Source organism: Jaculus jaculus, chromosome 18, assembly GCF_020740685.1.
Source record: "Jaculus jaculus isolate mJacJac1 chromosome 18, mJacJac1.mat.Y.cur, whole genome shotgun sequence".
In the NCBI taxonomy this organism is placed as follows: Eukaryota; Metazoa; Chordata; class Mammalia; order Rodentia; family Dipodidae; genus Jaculus; species Jaculus jaculus.
The window spans coordinates 3,365,481-3,388,595 of NC_059119.1; the positions used below are offsets into that span (position 1 = coordinate 3,365,481).

Consider the following 23,115-nt stretch of genomic DNA (forward strand, 5'->3'; position numbering starts at 1 on the left):
TTTGGTTTCATGCCGAAGAAAGCCTTTACATGCAAGCACAATGTTTTGCCCTGTATTTTCTTTTAGAAGATTTATGGCATTAGATTTGACATTCAAATTTTGACTTTTTTAAATTTTATTTTGCTCATACACCCAAGACACACTAGTATTCTGTAGATCAGATAATAGTGGCAGCCAGTGAGTTTCTTAACAGCCTACAGCACAATTAAAGAGTGTATAGCCATTGTTAGTCTTTGCTCTCCAGTTTTTCCATGATTTTAACTTTCATTACTTCTAAAACCCCAAATCACATTAAGCTTACCCATAATTACTTCTGAGCCATTAGATAATTGAGAAATGTTTAAAAAATGGGACTATCTCCATTGGGATCATAACTATTAAGTAAGGGTTCATGGTTCTTTATTCCCATTTAAAAATAGTAGTACCTTACTGTTTATATAAAGTCAAGTGTGCTCTTTTGGTATTAGGCCCTAAGGGGCTACCCCTAAGACTCTGGGTAGGCATGGCCAGTGGTAGTCTCCCTTCTCTCACAGGACATCCTTTGGGTATCTCTCCTTATGATCCAATCAGGCCAGATAGACTGAATGAACTACTGTGTTCTGTCACACTTGTCCAGCTTTCAATTGCAGCAAGTTATATAGAGTGTACCTAATTATAATTTGAGGAATAATAGTTTGGATCACTTTTGCCCCATATTCTGAAATGTTTTAATGTAACAAATTTATGAACCAGAGATTCTTAACAAATTGTCCAATAAAACTGTACAATCAATCAAGGTCCCTCCCACCTTTCTTTCATTTGGGGGGTAGGAAATCCCTATCTTTTGACATACAGGAGGCATACATACAAATCCTTATATAATACCTACTGCAGACCAAGCCATCTTATGTATGTTTTATACCTGTTAACTTGCTTATTGCATGGCAACATATGAAATGGGTCTAACTATTACTCCATCCCAAAGAAGTGGAAGTGAAGGCATAGAAGAGGTTGATTACAATTCACACAGTAGTATCCAACAGAGATGGGAGTTGGGTGCTGTCAGTCTGACTTCAGAGCCTATGCCCTTACCAGGTGGACTACATTATACTCCTAACTTTTGCCCCTCCCCTATACTCTCTGGCTTGCTAAGTATGTTTCAGCTTGGCACGCTTTTCAGAGACTTTTTACTCCTACTATCCCCTTTTCTAAGTGGCCATATGTACAGTGGTTACAGATTCACTAGAAAATAGTTGAGATGGAGGAACTTATCTTACAAATAGAGTAATTTTCATAAGAAGTGGGAGTAGGGATGCAAAAATTTAGGGAAATCAAAGAAGCTTGTAGAAAAAAGGATCACTCTGGATATAATAGAAAATAAAATGGGTAATTTAATGACCTATCTGAAATCATTGGGTTACCTTAGAAACCAGGGTGAATCTCTAATAACACCAGCTATTGAAAAATCATACTTGAAGTATATTTCTGTTGTCCTACAAATGGCCATTCAATACATGTGGGGAAAGCTATGGTCTACTAGGTTGGCAGTGGTATGCCAATCAAGGCTGAGTGACTGACTACAGGGCAGGAGCACCTCTGACTGTTAGTGTTAGCTAGTCAATTTTCCACTAGGGCCAATTTCAAGATAAGCTGTACAGAATTTGAAAGAGATATGTAGCAGCATTCCATTATATAGTATTTTCTCTCTACATATAAAAAGGATACAAAATAAACCTCAAAAACACAAAAAGTGGGCTGGAGAGATGGTTTAGCAGTTAAGCGCTTGCCTGTGAAGCCTAAGGAACCCGTTCGAGGCTCAACTCCCCAGGACCCACGTTAGCCAGATTCACAAGGGGTGCACGTGTCTGGAATTCGTTTGTAGTGGCTGGAGGCCCTGGTGTGCCCATTCTCTCTCCCTCTCTTTATCTGCCTCTTTCTCCCTCTGTCACTCTCAAATAAATAAATAAAAATAATTTGAAAATTTTTTAAAGCACAAAAAGTACCCAAACAATTAGAAAATACTGTGCTGTAAGTATTTAGAATATTAGCATACTCTATAATTAATTTATATACTATATAATTAAAATTTTAGTAATAGCCATTTTCAGCAACCAGCTTGCTGAAATTTTAACATTCCTGAAAATTTAACATCTGGCTTTTTGTGAGTCCAAATGAGCTAACTGGTGTATTCCAATGATACCTAAGGTATGTTTACATGACTCTGTGGGCCATTAGGTCAAAGAAGAAAAGCTCACTAAATTTCTCAGGCCTGGCATTCAGTAGCTAATTATAGGCAGGGTACTTCTTCCTCTAAGCAGTAATCGGTTGGCCACAAGGTCCTGTGACCACCATGGTGCCCTCCCATACCTCTTGGCCTCTTTAATAGGAATGTTGGGTCATGTCCAGAAAGCACAGATTCAAATTAACTCGACTGAGTTTCTAGTCTTCTTCTTTCAACTCATCATTAAGTTCTGCTTGGTGTTAACCTCTTTGCACTGGTTTTTATTGCCTTTTATATCCTTGAATCTATTTTCTTCCATCCTTACTTTTTGACATCTTCATATTATGTAAGAGGCCTTTATACTGAAACATCAGCCAGAATATTGGCACATATTCCTGTGCCTTCATTTTATCCCCTAGCTTGTGTGGAGATACTGGAAAGAAAAGCAAAAACCTAACTTTATCACTAATGTGTTTCCAACATAAATTCACATTCTTCTTGAAAGTTTTAACAAACAATCGTGATAGGCCTATTTTCTGGAGACTAAATGACATTACCTTACTTACAAATACTACCTTAACTTTTCATGGCTATTCTACTCCTCTCCCAGACCATCTCTTCTAGCTTAAAACATACTAATTACTACAGCTAAATTTATCCGAATATAGAGTTTGCTTTTTTTCAGTAAACAAATAACTACGTCCCACTATATTTATAATTTAACGAATCTCTGTTCTAGGGCAGGGACATTATTTTATTAATCACTTTCTGGTTCAGACAGCTCCTACCATATGTGCTATGAGTAAAAATATATCATCCCAAATGCTTTCAAATAATCACACGGTCCATCTGGGAATCAACAACTAGTGAGGCTAATTCTAGGTCTGTGCTCTGTATCACTGATACAACTATGAACTTAGATTGTTCAATAGCACTACAAGGCCAGCTATCTATAATTATGAAATGAAAAAAAAAATACAGGTACAGATAAATTAAGTGGCAGACCACAGAGTAGAACTCAGGCTTGGCAGACTCTGAGGTTTCTTTGCCTCTCACAGTCCATACTGCCTCTTGTATAAACTCTGTCCATCTGCCAACATCATCATCTCATGATGGAATGTTGACCTCATGCCTGTATAGCATACCTTTCTTAGATTGGGCAGGGCTCTCTGTAGCTGCGTTTGCTCATCAGCTGTGCTCAGCGGTAAGTCAGGCAGACAGATTAGCTGATCTTTGGCTGAGCTGTCTTGGGATTGGTTTCAAATGGTATTAATTGGAATGACAGGAGCAATTTAGCTTTGCTTTTGAAAGCACACTCTCATAGCAATGACAAGAGCTCAAGAGAAAGATGAAAAAATACGAAAGATTTGCTTTGCACTTCCATTTGTGTTTTAGCTGTTAACATCCCATTGGTCAAAGCAAGTCACTTGGCTGGGTCCAAAAAGGCAATGTAAGGACATTACAAGGTTGAAGGCACAGGATGTATACAGAGAAGGTGTGAAAAATCGAGGCCATTAATGTAATTAATCTGCATTTATCATCCCTGGGACTAAGTAATTCACACAGTCATGTGTTAAGAGAGCTGACTACTAGATTTTCAAGATTTTTTTCAGACAGATGTTAAATCACTAGTAGCTTAAAAATCAGCCTGTGGGAGTATCTGTTGCACAAAATCTTATAAATGCTACAAATCAGAGCTTTTGAGAGTAAGCTTACCAACATACCACTATATACACTTCACAAAGTCTTAATCTAATGCTTCTCCTATGTATAGAAAATTCCAAGTCATTACATGATCACATTACACTTCCAACTTATATCAAGGAAAATAACATATGCATAATTATCAGATTGCAGTTTTGTTTTCTTTTTCTTAGTTACTTGATATATATGCAAATAGGTTAAGATTAATTGTTCTAAAGATAGATGGCTCATCATTTCTTAAACAGGTACAGTAAAATAGTAATTAAATAAATATCATCAAAGAAATTACTTGGGTCTAAAGATTCTAATTTGCTATTTTAAGGATACTTTAATTATCATTTATTCTGTATCTTTCCCATAGATTTGCCTCAAATATGTCCAGGGTGATTCCAGTTTATAGTGTCTATGAATTTCTGTCTATACACAGTTGAAGTTGCAAGTCAGGATGATCTAGAATTCTAGGTCACATGGGAATTCCTTTAGCCACACAAAGAATTTGAACACTGGCATGTCCTTGTGGTATAAACTCATCCTATCTTAAATAGAAGTCAATGTGTTTCATTAAATTCTTTGGCTGATGCATCATGGTGACACAGACCTGTAATCCTTGCTAACCAGGAGGCTGAGGCAGGAGGATTGACAGTATAAGACATGCCTGGGTTACAGAGTGAACTGAGGACCAGCCTGGGCAACTTAGTAAAACCCTATCTTAAAAGAAAAAACATAAAAAGAGCCAGGGATATGGTTCAGTACTAGAACATTTGCCTAGTATGCAGAAAATCTAGGTTGAATTTTCACTACCCCCCAAAAAAGAAAGACAAGAGTCCACATTCAGGTATTTTAACTAGGAAAATCATCATCACATAAATTATTTACTGATATTGTTATCTTTAAGTAGTCATAACATTACAGTAGATTTAAAGGAAGTATATTGATGGAATGTGTATAGTAGAATGAGAATAATGAAATTCCAGTTAATGGCATGCTAATTACTATGAAAAGGGACTTAACTAAGATACAATGACTACTGTACATTCTGTAAACACAAAGCTTAGTTATATAGAATAGGTCATTGGAAACCTCACATACAAACACATGCAAAACTCAATGAAATACATAGCAAGAGCTGCCAATTCAAGCAATATAAAACTATTTTTATATTTTGTTTGTAGTAGACCATAAATACAGTAATTATGCTAATGATAATCATATACGATGATGGTGTTGGACAACATCTGTAAAAGAGGTCCAGTTTGCTTTCCACACTTTATTTTTATTTTAAATTTTTATTTATTTATTTATTTGAGAGCGACAGACACAGAGAGAAAGACAGATAGAGGGAGAGAGAGAGAATGGGCGCGCCAGGGCTTCCAGCCTCTGCAAACGAACTCCAGATGCGTGCGCCCCCTTGTGCATCTGGCTAACGTGGGACCTGGGGAACCGAGCCTCAAACCGGGGTCCTTAGGCTTCACAGGCAAGCGCTTAACCGCTAAGCCATCTCTCCAGCCCTCCACACTTTATTTGAAGACTTGAGCAAAGAAGAAAATTCTTGAAGTTACAAATGTAAAAACAAATATGGTTTTATTTATAAAAATATAATTCTCATAGCTATAAGAGACCAAACAGCCTCAATCACTTTCATTACACTAGCCATGGAGTATATTATAAGGAAACTATATTATATAAGTTTAGTTACATTTATTATTGTATCCTTTTGTAGTGCTAGAAATTGAACTCAGGGATGAATGCATACTGGACAAGCTCTCTACTACTGGCCACATCCTTGGACCTGGCTACAGTTATTTAAAAGTTAAAATATATTGAAGCAAAATTCAGAAGCCAACATTTTCAAATGATACCATTCCTAGAGCAACTTGATTCTTATATTTAAGCAAAACAGCAGAATAAGGTTAATATGAATAATTTGAAAATAATATGGAGGTATAATGTACATGTATACTTTCACCACATGAAATGAGCATTGTCTATTCCTGGAGTCATCCACTGTTAAATTGCCATTGCATATAAAACACCCTTACTCCCTATCCATTAAAAGCAGCCCATCTTTTCCCAATATATCTACAGAAAAAGAAGAAGAATGTTGTTTTAGGGGCATGATGAGTGGTTTTTTGTACCCATTTATAGTCTTAAATGGTTGACTCAGCAGCCTCTAAGTATAGTATAGAGCTGGGAGATGCAACCTGATGGCAAGTTAGTTTATTATACTCGCAAGTGTTGCATTCACACTGATTTCCCCTAGCTGAAATTCATTCCTTAGTATGCTTGCACAGCATCTGATATTTTCCTCCACTATACCACTTGCTACATTTTGCTTTATTATAAGCTCTATCTTTTGTATAAAAATCTGAAATATCAATCTTTACAACTACCTTGATGAAAATTTTATTGTTTTATTTCTTCCCTCTCATTGTATTTGTACTTCTCTAAATCAATAGTGCAAAGCACATGCTTATTGCAGAGAATGACAAGGTTAGTTGGTGCCATTATAAAACAAACCAATAATGTGGAAAATGAAAAAGAAGAGTGTTTTTAGTTTAGGTGCTGGTATGACAAAAAACTTCCAGTCCCTCTTACAAAATAAAATGTTTGTAATGTGTCTATATCATGAAAAGTGAGTTATCTGTATGAAGGTGATCTTTCCTGTCATGACTGTAGTACTCTGTCCCTTGCAACAGTATACACTCAAAACCTTTGTTACAGTTCATTAATCAACCAATGGAGTCTATATTTGTTGACTGAGTCTTTAAGCCAAAGCCATGATGTGGTTGGCCTCCCCCAAATATCCACTCTGCATGAAATGGATGGGAGGAAGGGAGAGAGGAGGATGGAAGGAAAGAGGAATTGATTTTAACATGTTTGGTTTTTGTAGTTTGGGAGCTGAAGGAGGGCAAGTAAATATATCAAAGCTCCTTGAGTATAATCCAAAGGTATAGGTTTTATGCTATGAAACACACACACACATGGAAATCTGAAGAAGAGGTAACTTCTCTGTGTTTTTAAAGCAAGCAAGGAAGCACAGAGGGAATGTTGATTCGACATAACAAAATGGATTGATTGTTCTTTAAATAGACCAAGCTACCTCAAGAGGTAACAATTTTCAAGATGTGAGACATATTCACAAACCACTTAGCTATTATGGATAAGTTTCATACAGAGGAGAGTATTTGACATCTTTATGAATGTTGTATAACATATATGAACACCAACTGGGACAATAAATTGCCTCATTTATGTGTTAGCCAAATGGAGTGCCTTATTAAGAAGAGTAGAAGCTGATAGTCATGTGTTTCCTTGGCCTTCACCATCTCCCCTTTCTTCTTGAAGTCCCTCTTATGAATAGCTACAGAGTCAATATTTATGATACCATCTTCCTTTGCTAAGAACAGTTACCCAGAAGTAACTCCATGTCTCTGCATTCTACGAAAGCAGTAATAATCTGGAGCAGGAGACATGCTGGCAAGGGAAGTGTTTTCATATCATCAGAAAGACTAGCAGCTAGTCAATATGCACTTAACACACACATAGCACTGAATCATCATTAAGTGGGTGTTATTGACTGAGTAATCTCTGTAATAAGCCTCCATACATCCTGAGTTTTCTTCATTATGGATCTTGGAGGAGGCCTAGTTTGGATGGGGTCTGAAAAGTTAACTCCCACTGAGTACAGCATGACAGTTGTATTTACATAAATATTAGAAAGTCTCAAGGCAAGATGTGACTGTTAATTCATCATTCTTATACTAATGAGTGCATGACAGATGTGAGCTATGTGTCACTGATGTAACAATACAATTTGAAAGTGGTTTGAAGAATGTTTTGAGAAGGTATTTAGGGATCCTATAGGCATTTTTAAGCTTGTAAAGAACTTTGGGAACTAAGATGTGCTCAACATTATAAAGCCTCAGTTCTAATCCCACTGAGAAAAAAATATCATCAGGATATTTCTGTGCTATATTTAAAGAGACACTAAGTTAGAGTGATAAGAGAGCTATGTTCAAGGCCAATAGACTAAAGATCCAGTTTATTAGAAAAGAATCAAAGGATGCCAGGTATGATGGTGGACATCTATAATCCCAGCACTTACGAGCACCTTGGGCTACACAGTGAGTTCAAGGTAAGTCCTTGTCCCCCCAACCCACCCCCACAAAAAACCCACAAACCACCAAATAAACAAAAGGAATTGGTTTTGAGCTTTTTATTAGGAAAAAGAAATGTTCATGTGAGGATAGGAGCAACTAGAACTCAAGAGTGCACTAACTGTGACTATACACCTACCTCTGTTCATGCTGCAGACCTTCATGGAGGTCCATGTCCAGGAAAACATTCTGAAGATGCTTGTCCACAGTAAACACTGAGTGGAAAGGGGAAAGCCACAAAAAGGAAGTGAAAAACACTAAATGGTTTTGTCTTTTTTTCTTTTTAATCTTAAGATTTCTTCCACCACTAGAAACGCCTTTCCATTTTGTTTGTGTTCTTTTTGCATTTTCAATGTGATTACTGGGTTAGCTTGCAGAACACAAAATGGGCAATCCAACAATAGTTGTCTGCAGGCTGGAGAGTTTAGGACCCCAGCAGCTGTTCAGTCCATGAAACTGGAGGCCTCAGAAGTCCCTATCTGACACTGAAGGCCTGGAGGATTCCTAGAAAGCTGCTGGTCTTCAGTCCACATTGGAAGTTGGTCATTCTGGAACAATGCCCATGAAAAGCAGCAGCAACAAGGTAGATGCATATGCCAGTGAGTAGCACAGGTAGCCAGGCAAAAGGCTGTATGTTCTTTATATATAGTCCACCACCAGAAAGGTCACTGCTCTGTGAGAGGGTCTTCCTCCCTCCACCAATCCTTCACAGACCCACAGGCGCAGACAACAGAATTAACTGTCACAGATGGAAAATCTAGTACTTTCCTAAAAGTGCTGCAGCCGGGCTGGAGAGATTGCTTAGTGGTTAAGGCACTTGCCTGTGAAGCCAAAGGACCCAGCTTCAATTCCCCAGCATCCACGCAAGACAGAATCACAAGGTGGCACATGTGTCCTTTGCAGTGGCTACAGAGACCCTGGCATGTCCATTTTTTTTTCTCTTTCTATCTGGCCCCCCTCTATCTAAATAAGTAATTTTTTTTAAAGTGCTGAAGGGTTAATGAGTTATCACAGGTGAAGTGACTGGTACATAGAATAGCTCTATGATGGGATTTATTCAATTTTTGGTTTCTTATTTTTAAGGCAGGGTATTATGTAGCCCTGGCTGGCTTAGAACTTGCTATAAAGGTAAGGATGACCTTGAACTCCTGACCCTCCTGTCCATACCTCTTAAGTTCTGGGTTTATAAGCATGTGCCACCACACTTGGTTTGAGTAGGATTTAGCCCTCCATTCCTGAAGCTGGATGTGGTAGCATGTGTCTGTAGTCTCAGCACTCCAGAGATAAGTGGATTATTGAAAAATTAAGGCTAGCTTGAGTTACATTTGCTCAAAACATCAAAATGTAGCCGCGCTCCCTGAAAAAAGGACAGAAAGAAAGAAGGAAGGAAGGAAGGAAGGCTGGCCAATGAAAATCTTCCCTTCTTCATGACATGGCACAGGGCAGCCTGGACCCAGGGATGCTTTGTTGATGAAATGATGTTGGAGCTAAGGTAGATGATCTTTAATTAATTTAGTGCATGTATGTGCAGATACATAAGTCTTGTGTACACGTGTGCAAAGGCCAGAGAACATTGAGTATCCTCTTCGTGGTCTCTCATTGAACCTGGCCCTACAGTTTTTTGGTCAGATGGGCTGGCCAGTGAGCCCCAGTGATTCTCCAGTATCCATTACTCCAGGATTAGGGTTATAGGCATGCATGACCACTCCCAGCTATTGATGTGGGTTCTGGGGAAATGAACACATGGTGGATCAAGCCATCTCAGGCCCTCATGCTTGTGCAGCAATCACTCTTACTCACTGAGCAATTTCCCAGCTCCGAGGAGTGGGCTCCAGCACAGGGCTGGGGTTGATATGGCAGTCTTGGTATGTGAAAGCCCAATGTGGCTGACAAGCAGAGAGGGTAAGTAGATGGAGAGCTGAAGTGGAGAACATTTATTTCCTATCCTGTGAGAAGACCAGAGGTGGAGATGCAGGTAGCCAAATGTTGTCAGAAGGGTTCTCTAGATGTCCAGGGAGCTGACAGTGGCTTAGGAAATGCCCTCATAAGAAAAAGAGGTGGTTGTCACATTCAGGTGCAGGTGACAGGATTTAGGGTCTGAGCAGCTGTTAAAGTCTCCCTAGACAGGGGGTATCAGTTGGTGTTGATCCTAGAAGGGATGGGATTGGGCCCAAAGTGATGTGAGGATAGAACTATGATGAATGGGTATCTCTGAGGAGGAAACCCTCAGTGATAAAGGCTAGCAAACACTGGGTCAATCTTCAAATTGTGACAGAGCCAAGCTCTGGGAAGGTGACCCTACTCTAGCTAGTGGCTTGATTCCTGTGGTTTTAGGAGAATGGCCTGGCCACAGAAGCCAGCCTGAATCCCTCCAGAAGGCACCACACATGTCCTGTGGGTGAGAAGTCTGTCAGCTGCAGGTTGATCTCTTGGACTTTTTCTTAGTCCCCACAGATGGTAGTTCCAACTCTTCCCCTCTTTAGAGATAAGGAAGATAGTTCCCAAGAAACCTTCCTCTAGCAAAGGTGGTGGCTGGTAGGGTGTGCCAGGTACTGGGTGGAACAGACTTGGCAGGTGGAGTCTTCAATGTAGCTGGAGAGTCAAATATCTTTAAATTCTGGCTAATGAGAGCAGAGGGTATTTTAAATACAAGCTAGTTGAGAGCTACTTTTGTTTAGCTTTATTTATTCAGAAACTTGGAAAAGCAACAGATAAATATTTTGCTTACACTTTTAAGGATAATCTAATTATGTATTGCTTGAAAACGACTATTAGGTTTTTAACAATGGGAAAAAATACAATTTCCTTCATATGCTTTCTGATTATATGCTATATGGCATTATTTAGTACAGTATGTACATGTCAGCATTGTAAGAGTGAATATAGTATTTTATAATATAAAATATTGAATATATATTTGGCAGTTTCAGAAACATAACAACGTAATATCACTCTCTCAAATCCACTATTTCCTTGGTTAGTCCCTAATTATACTGTCCTAGTCTATTATACCTCACAATTTCTTTCCTGAACTATAATAATATCCTAACTCTAGTCTCCTCCCATTTCATTCATCTTATCACACAGGCAGATTAGTCTTAGAACATTACTTTCCAGCTGCCACTCCTGACAATAAGAGGCTTTGGTAGCTCAGCATTATTGATAGAAAGCAGGTAGTAATTTCTTGAGGATATACTGATGAACTGTGTGAGGATACCCGCTTGGTAGAAGTATAGAACAGACAAAGGAGACAGAAGGACTACATGCATAATGGTAATTAGAACTAACAATTCACGAAATGCTACACTTTCAAAGTTGAATATTGCAAATATTGCAAAATTCAATGGCTTTGATGATAGTTTCTTTTAAATATATAAAAATAAAAAGTCACTAATACCAGTGACTTTATGAGGGGAAACTAGAAAAGTGAGTCAGAAAAAGAATTGGAAATGATGACAAGAATATAAATAAGCATAATTACTAGACAGCAAATACAGCAATGGTTTTTGTTTAGTTTTCAGAACTTAAAATGGGAATGTGAAAATAAAGGTGAAAGTTTAAGCAGTAAGAAGAGATTAAAATTCATGAGAATGCATGAAATCCCAGAGGAAACAGCCTTTTACACAGGCAAGAACATAATGTCAAAGGTTGATCTTTAAAGAATACCTACCCTCAAGAGTACAACACAGAAACTAGAGCTGGGAACCATTAAGCACAAGTGAAGGAGAGAGCTGGTGCAGTTCAACACCATAGAGGTTCAGCAAAGACAGAGTGCTTGAATATCAAAGAGGATGCAGATGATAAAAGGCCTTCATCCTTGGTGATTGAAAAACCCTATCAAGTTCAAATGACTGTTAAAGAATAAAATTGGAATGCTACAGGTTGGTGATGTGTTGTGTAGAGATTAATAGTAAATAGAGACAATGAATAACTTTTATACCAAGTTTATAATATATCCCTTCTATGGATTAGAAGAAATTGGATAGTAACCTGTCCAAGGATATCTTTTTTTAAAAAAATAAAGGAGACTTGTGGCATGAAAAACCAGAAAGGAGAACTGGGAAAAACGAAAGACTGAGGAAGTTAGAGGTGGGGAAAGTAGGACGGTAACTGTCCTGCGGTACACAAACACTGAATGGAGAGAACCCATGAGAGAAGAGTCAGCAGATGTTACCAGGTTCTTCTGAGTTAAAGATAAGAAGAAAGGAGGAAATTAAACCTTCATTTTCTTCCCCTAGGAAATAGATTGTGAAATTACTTATTTTATTTTTTGAATTAAAAATCTTCTAGCTTGGGGCTAGAGAGATGACTTAGTGGTTAAGACACTTGCCTACAAAGCCAAAGGTCCTAAGTTCAGTTTCCCAGGACCCACGTAGTCAGATGCACAAGGTGACACAAATGTCTGGAGTTAATTTGCAGTAGCTAGAAGCCTTGGTGTGCCCATTCCCTCTGTATGTCTGCCTCTCTTTCTCTCTTAAATAAATTTTTAAAAAAACAATTTTAAAAAATCTTCTAGCTTGATTGAACTGTAATTGATAAATAAAGTTTCCATATATTTGGGATGCACAGTGTTATTCTGATACACATACATGGTAAAATGTTGGTAACTGCAGCCAGCATGCTGAATACAGGTCTTATCATACCCTCATCTCACAGCTATGTTTGAACTCTGACCAATGGATTTTCCCTTTTCCTCTACCTCCAAGTCTGACACCCAATCTGTTATTAGGATTGGCTTTTTGATTTTTAAATATTTCACACAAAAGTGAGATCATATAGCATTTATCTTTGTCTGGCCTATCTACTTTAGCATAATGTCTGTAAGATCCATCCATGTTGATACAAATGAGAGGATCTCCTTTCTAAAGGTTGAATAACAGTCTATTGCATACATATTTGTAATGCATACATATACATTTGTGCTGCATTTATGTGTATTGCATATCTCTGCAAAGTACTGATTTCTTTGGGGGTATAACCAGTGGTGGAATTGCTAGATCATATTGCAATTCTTCTTTCAACATTATGAAGCAACTCCATATTGCTTTTTGGTGTCTGCCAATTTACATTTCTACCAGTAGGATATGAAATTTTCCTTTTCTCCATGTTCTTGCTAATACTTACCTTGTGACTTTTGATGCTTACCATTCTAACATGTCAGGTGAATCTCACTGTGGTTTTAATTATTTTACTTCCTGGGTGATTAGGGATACTAAATATCATACATTGTTACATGTATCTGTTGGCATTCTGTATGTCTTCTTTGAAAAATATCTTTTTAGGTACACTATTCACAGGTTGTGCCTGATGCTATAGATCTTATAACTGAACACTACACTAACCCACCCAAAGGATTCTCTTGCCTACTTTCTTTAGTATTGATAAAAATCTTAGCAAGCTGGACATTATAAGCACATTTAAGCATTTAAATTCAACTAAGTAAGCAAATTATACAGGCATAGAATTTGCAAAAACTATAGTATGTGCTTCAAAATTATATCATGGGAAAAATACATGTTCAAAGAAGAGGTAGTAAGTTCTTTTGGGTTCTGTAGGTGCAGGTAGTATAATCATTGACAGAAAACTTCATGCATTCCTGAATTTCCTTACAAGATAACTGGCATAAACTGTAAGAGCATAAAGGTCTTTTTGTTTTCCTGTATATTGTCATTATATTTCCTTGCCCAGTGTGTTTCTCTATTAACTAACCAAAATTACAGCTACCCAAAGGTGAGTGTCCAGCGTGAGCGAGGTACTCAAACAATGTGACATCAGAAATATTTGAAACATGAATTATTTCTCAGACTTTTGAGTAAGACCAAGGTAGAAATGTTTGAAAGTAGGAGTATTTAGTAACAGATTTGAAAATGCATGGGCACCAAGAAAAAAAAATTTGTGTAATATCAAAAGAGGAAAGATTAAGGAATTTGCATTATTCTTAGGGGAGATATATTTGGGCTTAGAGTGAAAGACACTGTAATTTCTGAAGATTTTTATTTGCCATTATGAAAAGATTAACTTTTTCCAAAGTCACCAATATTAGATAAAGTACTAAATCAGGATATGTTTGAGGTCTTTTTCAAATCTCATTCCATTCTTCATGTGCACTAACATAAATCTTTAGACCTATAGAAATAAAACATAAAATGTATTGGTAGGGGAATCATCTTAGAGATTTAAAGAGAGTATACTAGTTGATTTGGGGCTTGAAAGGCAGAGTTTTACTATGATTGTGGACACCACAGCAAATAACTAAGTGATTTAAGTATCTAAGAATTTCAGTTGCACTGTAATTTAGGTATAAAAAAGTAGAATTTTTCATTTTATCTAAAATTGATTTTTCAATTTTCTTAAAATGTAATTCACTGAAAAGTTAGGAAGGAAAAAAAATGTGTTTTTTAGCCGGGCCTGGTGGCGCACGCCTTTAATCCCAGCACTTGGGAGGCAGAGGTAGGAGGATCTCCAAGAGTTCAAGGCCACCCTGAGACTACATAGTGAATTCCAGGTCAGCCTGAGCCAGAGTGAGACCCTACCTCGAAAAACCAAAAAAAAAAAAAAAAAAAAATGTGTTTTTTGCCTAATTGTGGAACTTGGGACCAATCAGTATTTTAATCAACTATTTTGAGGAAAGTTTAGCTTTGTTAAACTAAAGATCTTCAGTTCTAAAATTTCCACCCCAACCCCCCATATCCCATTTTAGATCATATCTGTAAAGGTCATAGGAGGGGAGGTTCCATAACTTTGAGAGGCTGGCACAAGGGTTTGAACTTGAACGGTGACTTCTGTTTCCTCTGCAGCTATGGTACCATTCCCTGATATGCCTAGTTGTTTCTGCTCTTTCACTTGAAGTTGGTGGCTTCAGAAACACATAGCTGTGCTTTCTTAGCTCAAGTAGAAGCCCTTTCTGACTGATGAGTCTCATCTGTTTGGACCTTTTGATATGCCTCAAATGTCCATGTCACAGTCACTATTAAAGGTTCTTTGTTCTTTTAATGTGAGGGTACATCAGGCCTATTAGTTTTCATCTCAACTGCCTAAGTACATGGGAACTTTTGGCAGATATAGGAAGTAATCTCCTGCCCTCCCTGTTATAATTGGAGTCGTTGGGGGATTGTTGTTCTGGCTCCTTCTTGCTACTCTCCATTTCTTGATCATTAGTTTGTGTGAACTAAGCCAACCCACCATGCCTTTCCCACCATTGTGGATCAAACATTCTGAAACCATGAGCTAAAATAAATTTGGGCTCTTTTAAGTTGTCTGCATCACTATTTTGCTTACAGTTATGGAAAAGTAATTAATACCTGCTCTTTTCCTAACTATGATGCCCTGCTTAAGGTTGATTGACTGTGGTCTCTGATAAGCCTAACCAGGAGATAGTTTCTGAGGTCTGAGAACTGGGACAGGATTTCATTTTCTCTGAGTTTTCTCCCACCAGTGTGAATAGCCTAACGTGATAGTCCTTTTGTATCATACCTTCCTGGGGAGTGTAAAAAGATTTTGGCTTCTTTCTAGCTCTTCTGCTTGTTTTCCATAATTCTCTGAGCCAAACAATATTTTTTTCTTCTTTATCTCATAGTCCTTGTTCTGCATATTAATCTCTGGCCCAAACTAGTATGGTAGACTGGGATTTCATGTCTATACTAGGGAGAATTTTATTATTTGGTCCACCAGACATAGCTTGATTTTAGTCACAAAACATATATGTGTGTGTGTGTGTGTGTGTGTGTGTATGTGGTTTGTGGCATATATATATATATATATATATATATATATATATATATATATATGTATGTATATAACATATAATATATATAATATAATATATAAAACATTATATATATATACATACATATATATAAATTCTTAACAATAATTACTGTCATGTCATCTTTGTAGTTAATAATTTATCCTCTCCTTGGGGATACTTTTACTCTTAACACAAGAAATTTGAAGCCTAATAACTTGCTTTAAAATTTTATATTGAGGTGCTGGGGAAATGGCTTAGTGGTTAAGGCATTTGCCTGCAAAGTCTATGGACCCCGGTTTGATTCCCCAGCACCCACATAAGCCAGATGCACAAGGGGCGCATGGGTCTGTAGTTTGTTTGCAGTGGCTAGAGGTCCTGGTGAGCCCATTCTCTCTTTCTTTCTGCCACTGCCTTTCTCTCTCTCTCTCTCAAATAAATAAATAAATAAAATATTTCTTTAAAAATCCTATATTGACTATCAAAGTCAACTATCAGTATTTTAAAAATATTTTTGGTAATAATTCAAATCCTCAGCAGAAAGTGGCTCATATTAAATATAGCTTATAGTGAGGTATACTGACATTTCTCAAAGCATTACTTATCTTTTACCTAATTATTCAAATATTATAGACTTCAAATATGATCATGCTAAGTTCTTACTTAAAACCTTTCCATAATTCCACATTCTCTTAAGACAAAATCATTTTAGGGATTTCTCTGATAATCCAGCCCCATATTTTCATGTACTTTCTTCTTTTTTATAACCACAATCTTTTCCTTCTTTAAAAAAAAAAAAGAAATGTTATTCATTTACTAGAGAGAGAGAGAGAGAAAAAATGGATGCTCCAAGGGCTCTTGCTGCTGCAAACTCCAGACACATGCATCACTTTGTGCATCTGGCTTCATGTGGGTACTGGGAAATTGAATATAGGCCAGTAGGCTTTGCAAACAAGTACCTTTAACTACTCAACCATCTCCTACTTCCAGACCACTTGCTCTTTCTTTTTTTTAATTAATTAATTAATTTGCAAGCAGAGAGAGAAAAGAGAGACAGAAAGAATGGGTGTGCCAGGTACTCTAACCACTGCAAACAAACTCCAGGCACATGTACCACTTTATGCATCTGGTTTTACATGGGTACTGGGGAGTCAAACTAGACTAGTTTGGCTTTGCAGGCAAGTGCCTTAACTACTAAGCCATCTCTCCAGCCCAACTTCCTCTTTCTTAAACCCATTTTTCATACATAACTTTCTTGGTATATTTATATTCCAAATCTCCACACCTAGCATATTATCTTGGACATACAAGGTAATTAATAAATATTTGTAAGAAGTTGTATGGTTTTAATTATATGCATGCTATATTTCTCAGTTATATGTAAATAATTATCTTAGTTTACACATTTTCTTTTGTAATTTGTAAATGTGAGAATTCTCTGAAAGATGAACCCTGTGTGCTTCATATCTAGGCTTTAGAATACAGAAAATTCGCCAATAATTATAGTCTTGTCATCTCTCTTGACAGGTAATTTATCCTCTCCTTAGGGACACCTCTACTCTAACACAAGAATTTTTTTTCAAACTTCAAAACGGAGATCCATCATCATTAATGCCTAACTTCGTAACAAGGACGTTTCACTTAATGACATCCGATTATCTTTCACAGATTTTTATCAACTGGCAATTGTGGCAAGTTTTCTCATAGGCTTATTTTACCCAGAGCAGGTCCCACCATTTTATGAGGCTTCAAATTCACTAAATTTAGTTGTTCGTGTTCGTGGCTAAGTGGGTGTTGTCTTCGAAAAGGGTAACATACAGCAGTCTATTTGTAAGTCATTTATTTATTAACATTTATGGCTGAAACTGGAAAATCTATCAGAAAGGAGCTTAGTTACCAAGTGCCACACACAATACGAAAGGCGGAGCGGGGCGAGGGGCACTATTTTTGCTCCTGTGATATCAAGAACACGAAAATCGACTCGGAGCAGCACTCAGGAACAGTGGCCAACAACAGGTCGTCGCCGGTGTCCACACAAGCGCGCGGCCCCCAGCCCGGGCGCCGGGGCCGGAGGCGCGACACGACGCGACGCGACACGACACGGGGAAGCCTCCGCGGGCGACGTGCTGGCGTGTGCACGGGGACACTGGCCTCCCCGCCAGGCCAGAGCGCGGCTGGCCTCACCTGTGGCCTGACGGCGGGCGAAGGCGAGCCGACGAGCGCCCGCCCTCCCTCGGCTAACTCCACCCTGCACCCCTCAGGGGACCGTGTCCTTTGTCGCAGCTCGCCGTGGGGGGGGAGAAGGGGGGAAGGGAAGAAGGGGGGCCGCGCGCCCAGTGCTGGCTCAAGGCAACCAACCTGCTCGCGCTCGCGTCCGGGTGCCACTGTGAGGAGGAAAAAAAAAAAATAGCCGAGACGCCATCGCGAGAGGCGAGCGCGCGCCGCGTCGAGCGGCTGTGCACGGCCCGGGCTCGCGCGCGCGCTCCGGCCCGCGTCGCGCAAGGAGAGCGGCGCGCGCCGGCTGAGGCATCGGGCAGCTGGGGACGCGCGCGCGCGCGGCATGTGGGCGTGTCCTCTGTAGAGGGGGCGGGGCCCTCGCTGCCGCAGGTGGGCGTGTCTTCCGTACTGCGGGCGCGCCGCAGGCCCGAGGGGCGGGGACAGCGTGTCCGCGAGGTGGGCGTGTCCACCCTGGGGCGCACGCGGCGCTAGGGCTGGGGAGGCGGGGGGAGGCGGAGGGAGCCTGGGTGGGCGTGTCCTCCGCCCCGCGTGCGCGCGCCGCGTTCTCCTCGCGCCGGGAGCGCGCTTCTCCTCCCGCCCTCTGCGAGCCGCGCACTCGCTCCGCGGAGCTCCTGGCCGCCCACCCGCCGGCGCCGCCGTCGTCGCCTGGGCAGCGGCTTCCCCGGCGTAGCGCGGCGCGGCGGCTCCCTCGCTCCGCGCGGCGTCGTCGCAGGCCGGACCCCCAGCCGCCACCAGCGCCAGCCACGCCGTCGTTCGCGCCCTCGTCCCGCAGCCGGACCGAGAGCGCCGCGCTTTCGCAGCAGGCGGGCTTGGGAAGATGGACGTGCCGCGGCTGGACCATGCCCTGAGCAGCCCGAGCAGCCCCTGCGAGGAGGTCATCAAGAACCTCAGCCTGGAGGCCATCCAGCTATGCGACCGCGACGGTAAGACCGCGGGCTCTTTTGTTGTCCACGGAGCGCGGATGGAGTCAGGTGCACGGGGGGGGGGCACGAGACAAAAGGCCAGCCCGGGGGACTAGTGTCACCCGGGTCCGCGGCCCTCAGCACCCACCCCGAGAGGGCGTCGTTGGTGTCCGCGCCGCGGCCCCCGCGCCGTGGTCCCTGGTCCCTGCCGCATCCCCGCATCCCGCGCGCCGACGCCACGCCGGTGGAGATGCTCTGCGTGGTCCAGAGCCGGCACTCAGCCTTCTCCCCTGGAACGGACCGCTCCTTGGTAGACAGCCCCATCTTCGGAGCACCTCCACCGCCCCCCGCCAGAGCTGGAAGTCTCAGACCAGGGTGCAGAAAAGGTGCGTTTCAGCACCAAGGACAGACGTCCGCTTAGTGATTCTGGGCACTGACTGGGGACTCAAAAACCTGTAGAGGAGCAGGGAAAACAAAATTAAATAAAAATAAAAATACCATAATGAAACCTAATTCTTTGCGTGCCGATACGCGTTTTTTAAAAAGAAATTTGTGCTGAAACCTTGATTAGGAAACCTTCAAAGGTTTTATCATCAGGCACTGAGGTCTTGAATAATGAATTTAAAAAGACATGGAATGGGAAGGCAGGATTATAATGAGATGTGAAGAAACTTCTGGAGTGATGGGCATAATTATTACCTTGATGTGGCAATATTTTCCTGAGTGTCTGCATGGCTTGTCAAAACTTAAAATGTTATACTTTATGTGTAATTTATTGCATGCCATTTGTATCTCAATAAAGATACTTAAAAATGTAGTTTCAGCTGAGATCGGGCGCGTCCAGGGTGGTATGGCTATAGACAAAAATGTAATTTCAACTAAAGAAAAATCTGGAAGAAAATTGGCCTAATGTGGTTTGGAGTGTGTGGTAGTGCACACCATTGTGTTGATATCCTATCATTGATTCTATTGTTAAAGTTGGCAGTCTCCTTAAAGAAAGGAAATGGATTTTGGTCACAGGTTTGAGTGTTCAAGGGATAAGCTAGTACTTTTCAGTATAGTATAATATTGTTAGACCACTTGGAGAATAAATGTTTTCTCAGTAATGCAGAATGCAACTACATTTGTAAGGAAATCATCTTATTGCTAACTGGTTATCAGTGACTGAAATGATTGAAAAAGATCCGCATATGACAGGAAAAGCAATTTTCATGAAAACACTTTTGACTATAAATGGACTTAATGTTTAACTGTGTATGGAGTAAATGATTGTAAAACACTTTTAAGCAAAGTTATGTAGAATATTAATATGCTCACAGTAAGGTCATAAAATGGATCAGTGTAAACAAAAGAAGCAGAGTTCTTGTTCTGAAAGTCATTTAAGTGGTAATAACTTATTTAGGCATTGCTATTTCACACATTAGGTCAAATGAACACCAAAATCCTGTTTACTAATAAAATTACTATCATTAGTAAATACTTACATTTACTAATTTTTAAATCAAAATTTAAACTTTTTGAAACCAAAGACAACCTAATTTCTGAAACAAGTATAGTCTGAGCAATTAATGATTTTTGTAAAGGCCACTTAGGTTTCTTTTATCCATCAGTTACTTGTTGTAATGTCACCATTGTAAATTGTAGCAATTTTAATTTTTAGATTTGTTTAAGAGAAAATCAAGAATCCATTAAAAGTATATTTAATTTTTATTTTTCTCAGTGATTTGTCCAAAGCTTATTCTTACAGTAATGGGAAATAGATATTTCATTGTTCCTCAAACTGTAGTAATCTCAATACTTAAAATTTCACCACATTGCAGAGGGCTGTTTTTAACTGGCATTATTTTTTCAGTGTTATTAATACAGAGTGAAAAACTTAATGCTGTATTTACTATAGTCTGTTCTGTTAGAGTATCAGCTCCTCTATTCGGATGATATTTTTAGTTGTTTCTGTTCACATTATGAATCCTGAAAGATGAGCAAATTACATAGCAATTGGGAGGATACTGTCATCAAAGGGTATCTGTGAATATTACTATTTACAGAATTCTGAATGACAACATTTACTAAGTAGGTTTCATTTTGTAAAATCTCTCAAACCATGGACTACAAAAAGTCTAAGTTTTAGGCAATGTGTTAAAAAAATTTGAGCATTGGTATGGAGAGGTTGTTAAATGCTTACCTTCTTAAAAGATTTTTTTTTCGTGACTCTCCCTTATTTATTATATCAGCTCATTGAGTTGGGTTCATAAGAATGATTTAGAGGGGATAATATAGTTGATTTTATGGAACACTTTGCAACATGTTATTAAATTTGTCAGCCAGACCTAACTCATGATTGATAGTGAGAAATGTTGAGCTAGGTATTTGTTCCCTTTACTTCTATCACCTTCTTTCCTCTTATTCTCATTTTTTTACTTCTGTAAATGTATCAATAGGCAAAGCTGGGCTGGAGAGATGGCTTAGCGGTTAAGCGCTTGCCTGTGAAGCCTAAGGACCCCGGTTCGAGGCTCGGTTCCCCAGGTCCCACGTTAGCCAGATGCACAGGGGGCGCACGCGTCTGGAGTTCATTTGCAGAGGCTGGAAGCCCTGGCGTGCCCATTCTCTCTCTCTTCCTCTATCTGTCTTCCTCTTTGTGTCTGTCACTCTCAAATAAATAAATGAATAAATAAAAATTTTTAAAAAAAATAGGCAAAGCTATGGTAGTGTATGTGGCCAGAGATATATTTATGGGCCTTATGTACATAATAGTTGCTGCGGCATTGACGGTATGCATAGTGGTGATCGTGGCTGCCTTCTATAATAACGATAGTTTCTTTTGTTGTTTTTTTCCTTTTCACTTTAATTTTATTTTACTGTTACTTTGGTAATAAAAAATGAGAGAAACAGTAAATTCATTAAAATGGAATCAAATCAAATATGAGAAAGTTATAGTATGATGTGTGCATTCTTTTTGCTTATACTTGTTTGATTTTTACAATGTTTTTTTCATGCTGTATTAGCTAAAAGCTGTGGCTGCTACTGATTAGAACTGTGTATCTCATTTACTTGATCTCTTCTATGTTTCTGTCTGTTACTTGCAGATTTTCCTATAAATTGATGTTTACATTGTTAGCATTTCTTGTATTCATAGGTTTTCGAAATATTTAGTATTCTTGAAAACAATAGAGTTCAATAAGTCATAATTGGATTTTAATTAAGAGGGTTCTTATAAATACACATATAGATTAACTCATGTTTGCTTTATTGCTAGTATATGGTTCCTGCCCAAGTGTTAGTTACTTGTAGTTCAAAATGAAAATTCTAGATAGCTTTCTATTAGGAAGGCTTTGGAAGATGTACTGTCTATCTGGGGATTTCTACTAATCCCTACTGCAAGTAAGATAGTGTTTCGGTTTCTCCATTTCTACAATGCTCAAGTATATTCAAGTTGAATACATGAAGTATCTTCATAATGACTTCAAAAAATTGAAAGAGAAAAAAATCCAATTTTTCATCTGGCAGCATCAATGATATGGAAACATAGCTTGTTTCTTCCTGTACTTGCAGGGACTGCATACTGACCTGTGATAAGACAAAATAACTCCCCACCCCCACAGTTACCTCAGCTTCTCTTTCATACACACACAATCTCACATATGTGCGTGTGCTTTCTTTCCTTACTGAAAAATGAAAGCTTTAGCTACACATTGATATATACCAAAGCTCCCTACACTCTTGTGGAAAATACCAAGTTGATTAGTTTTATAGTCTTAACAAGCACCCTCCAAGCTTCCTAGCTTTAATAGTTATTTTTACTAGTGGATCATTTTGTGACTGTGTGGATGTCGTGCCTGAAGTTCTTGTTCTGTGTAGAAAAAAAGAGTTTACATTCTTTTACATACTTAAAAATAGAATCCTTTAAATATTAACTGTTATCTACTTAAATTATAAAAATCAGCTTACACCTCCTCATTTATGCTTATTGACATGTACAAGCATTTTAACTTTAGGAACATATGATTACCCAAATGCTTAGCAGCTCAGTGCCATAGGAGATAATCCACAATAACATTACTGAGGCAAACAAATGTCTATGAAGAGTAACTTTATCTCTCTTGCCTTTGATGCCATTATCACTACAATGTTAGGTAGTTATTATTCAGTCTAATTGGTATGCAATATACTATA

General features: G+C 39.2%; 1 protein-coding gene across 2 annotated transcripts in view; it reads left to right on the top strand.

The window, feature by feature from the left end:
• Phyhipl (phytanoyl-CoA 2-hydroxylase interacting protein like) overlaps positions 1-23,115 on the top strand; it is a 99,456-nt gene that overhangs the window by 39,876 nt on the left and 36,465 nt on the right. Inside the window, exon 1 of one of the 2 annotated variants that reach the window (XM_004657856.2) lies at positions 18,785-18,966. The exons of the other annotated variant lie outside the window; for it this stretch is intronic. Coding sequence (XP_004657913.1) covers positions 18,861-18,966 — 106 coding nt within the window. The 5' untranslated portion in view covers positions 18,785-18,860. Of the gene's footprint in view, positions 1-18,784; positions 18,967-23,115 lie in introns of those variants that run through there. 2 annotated transcript variants of the gene reach the window in all.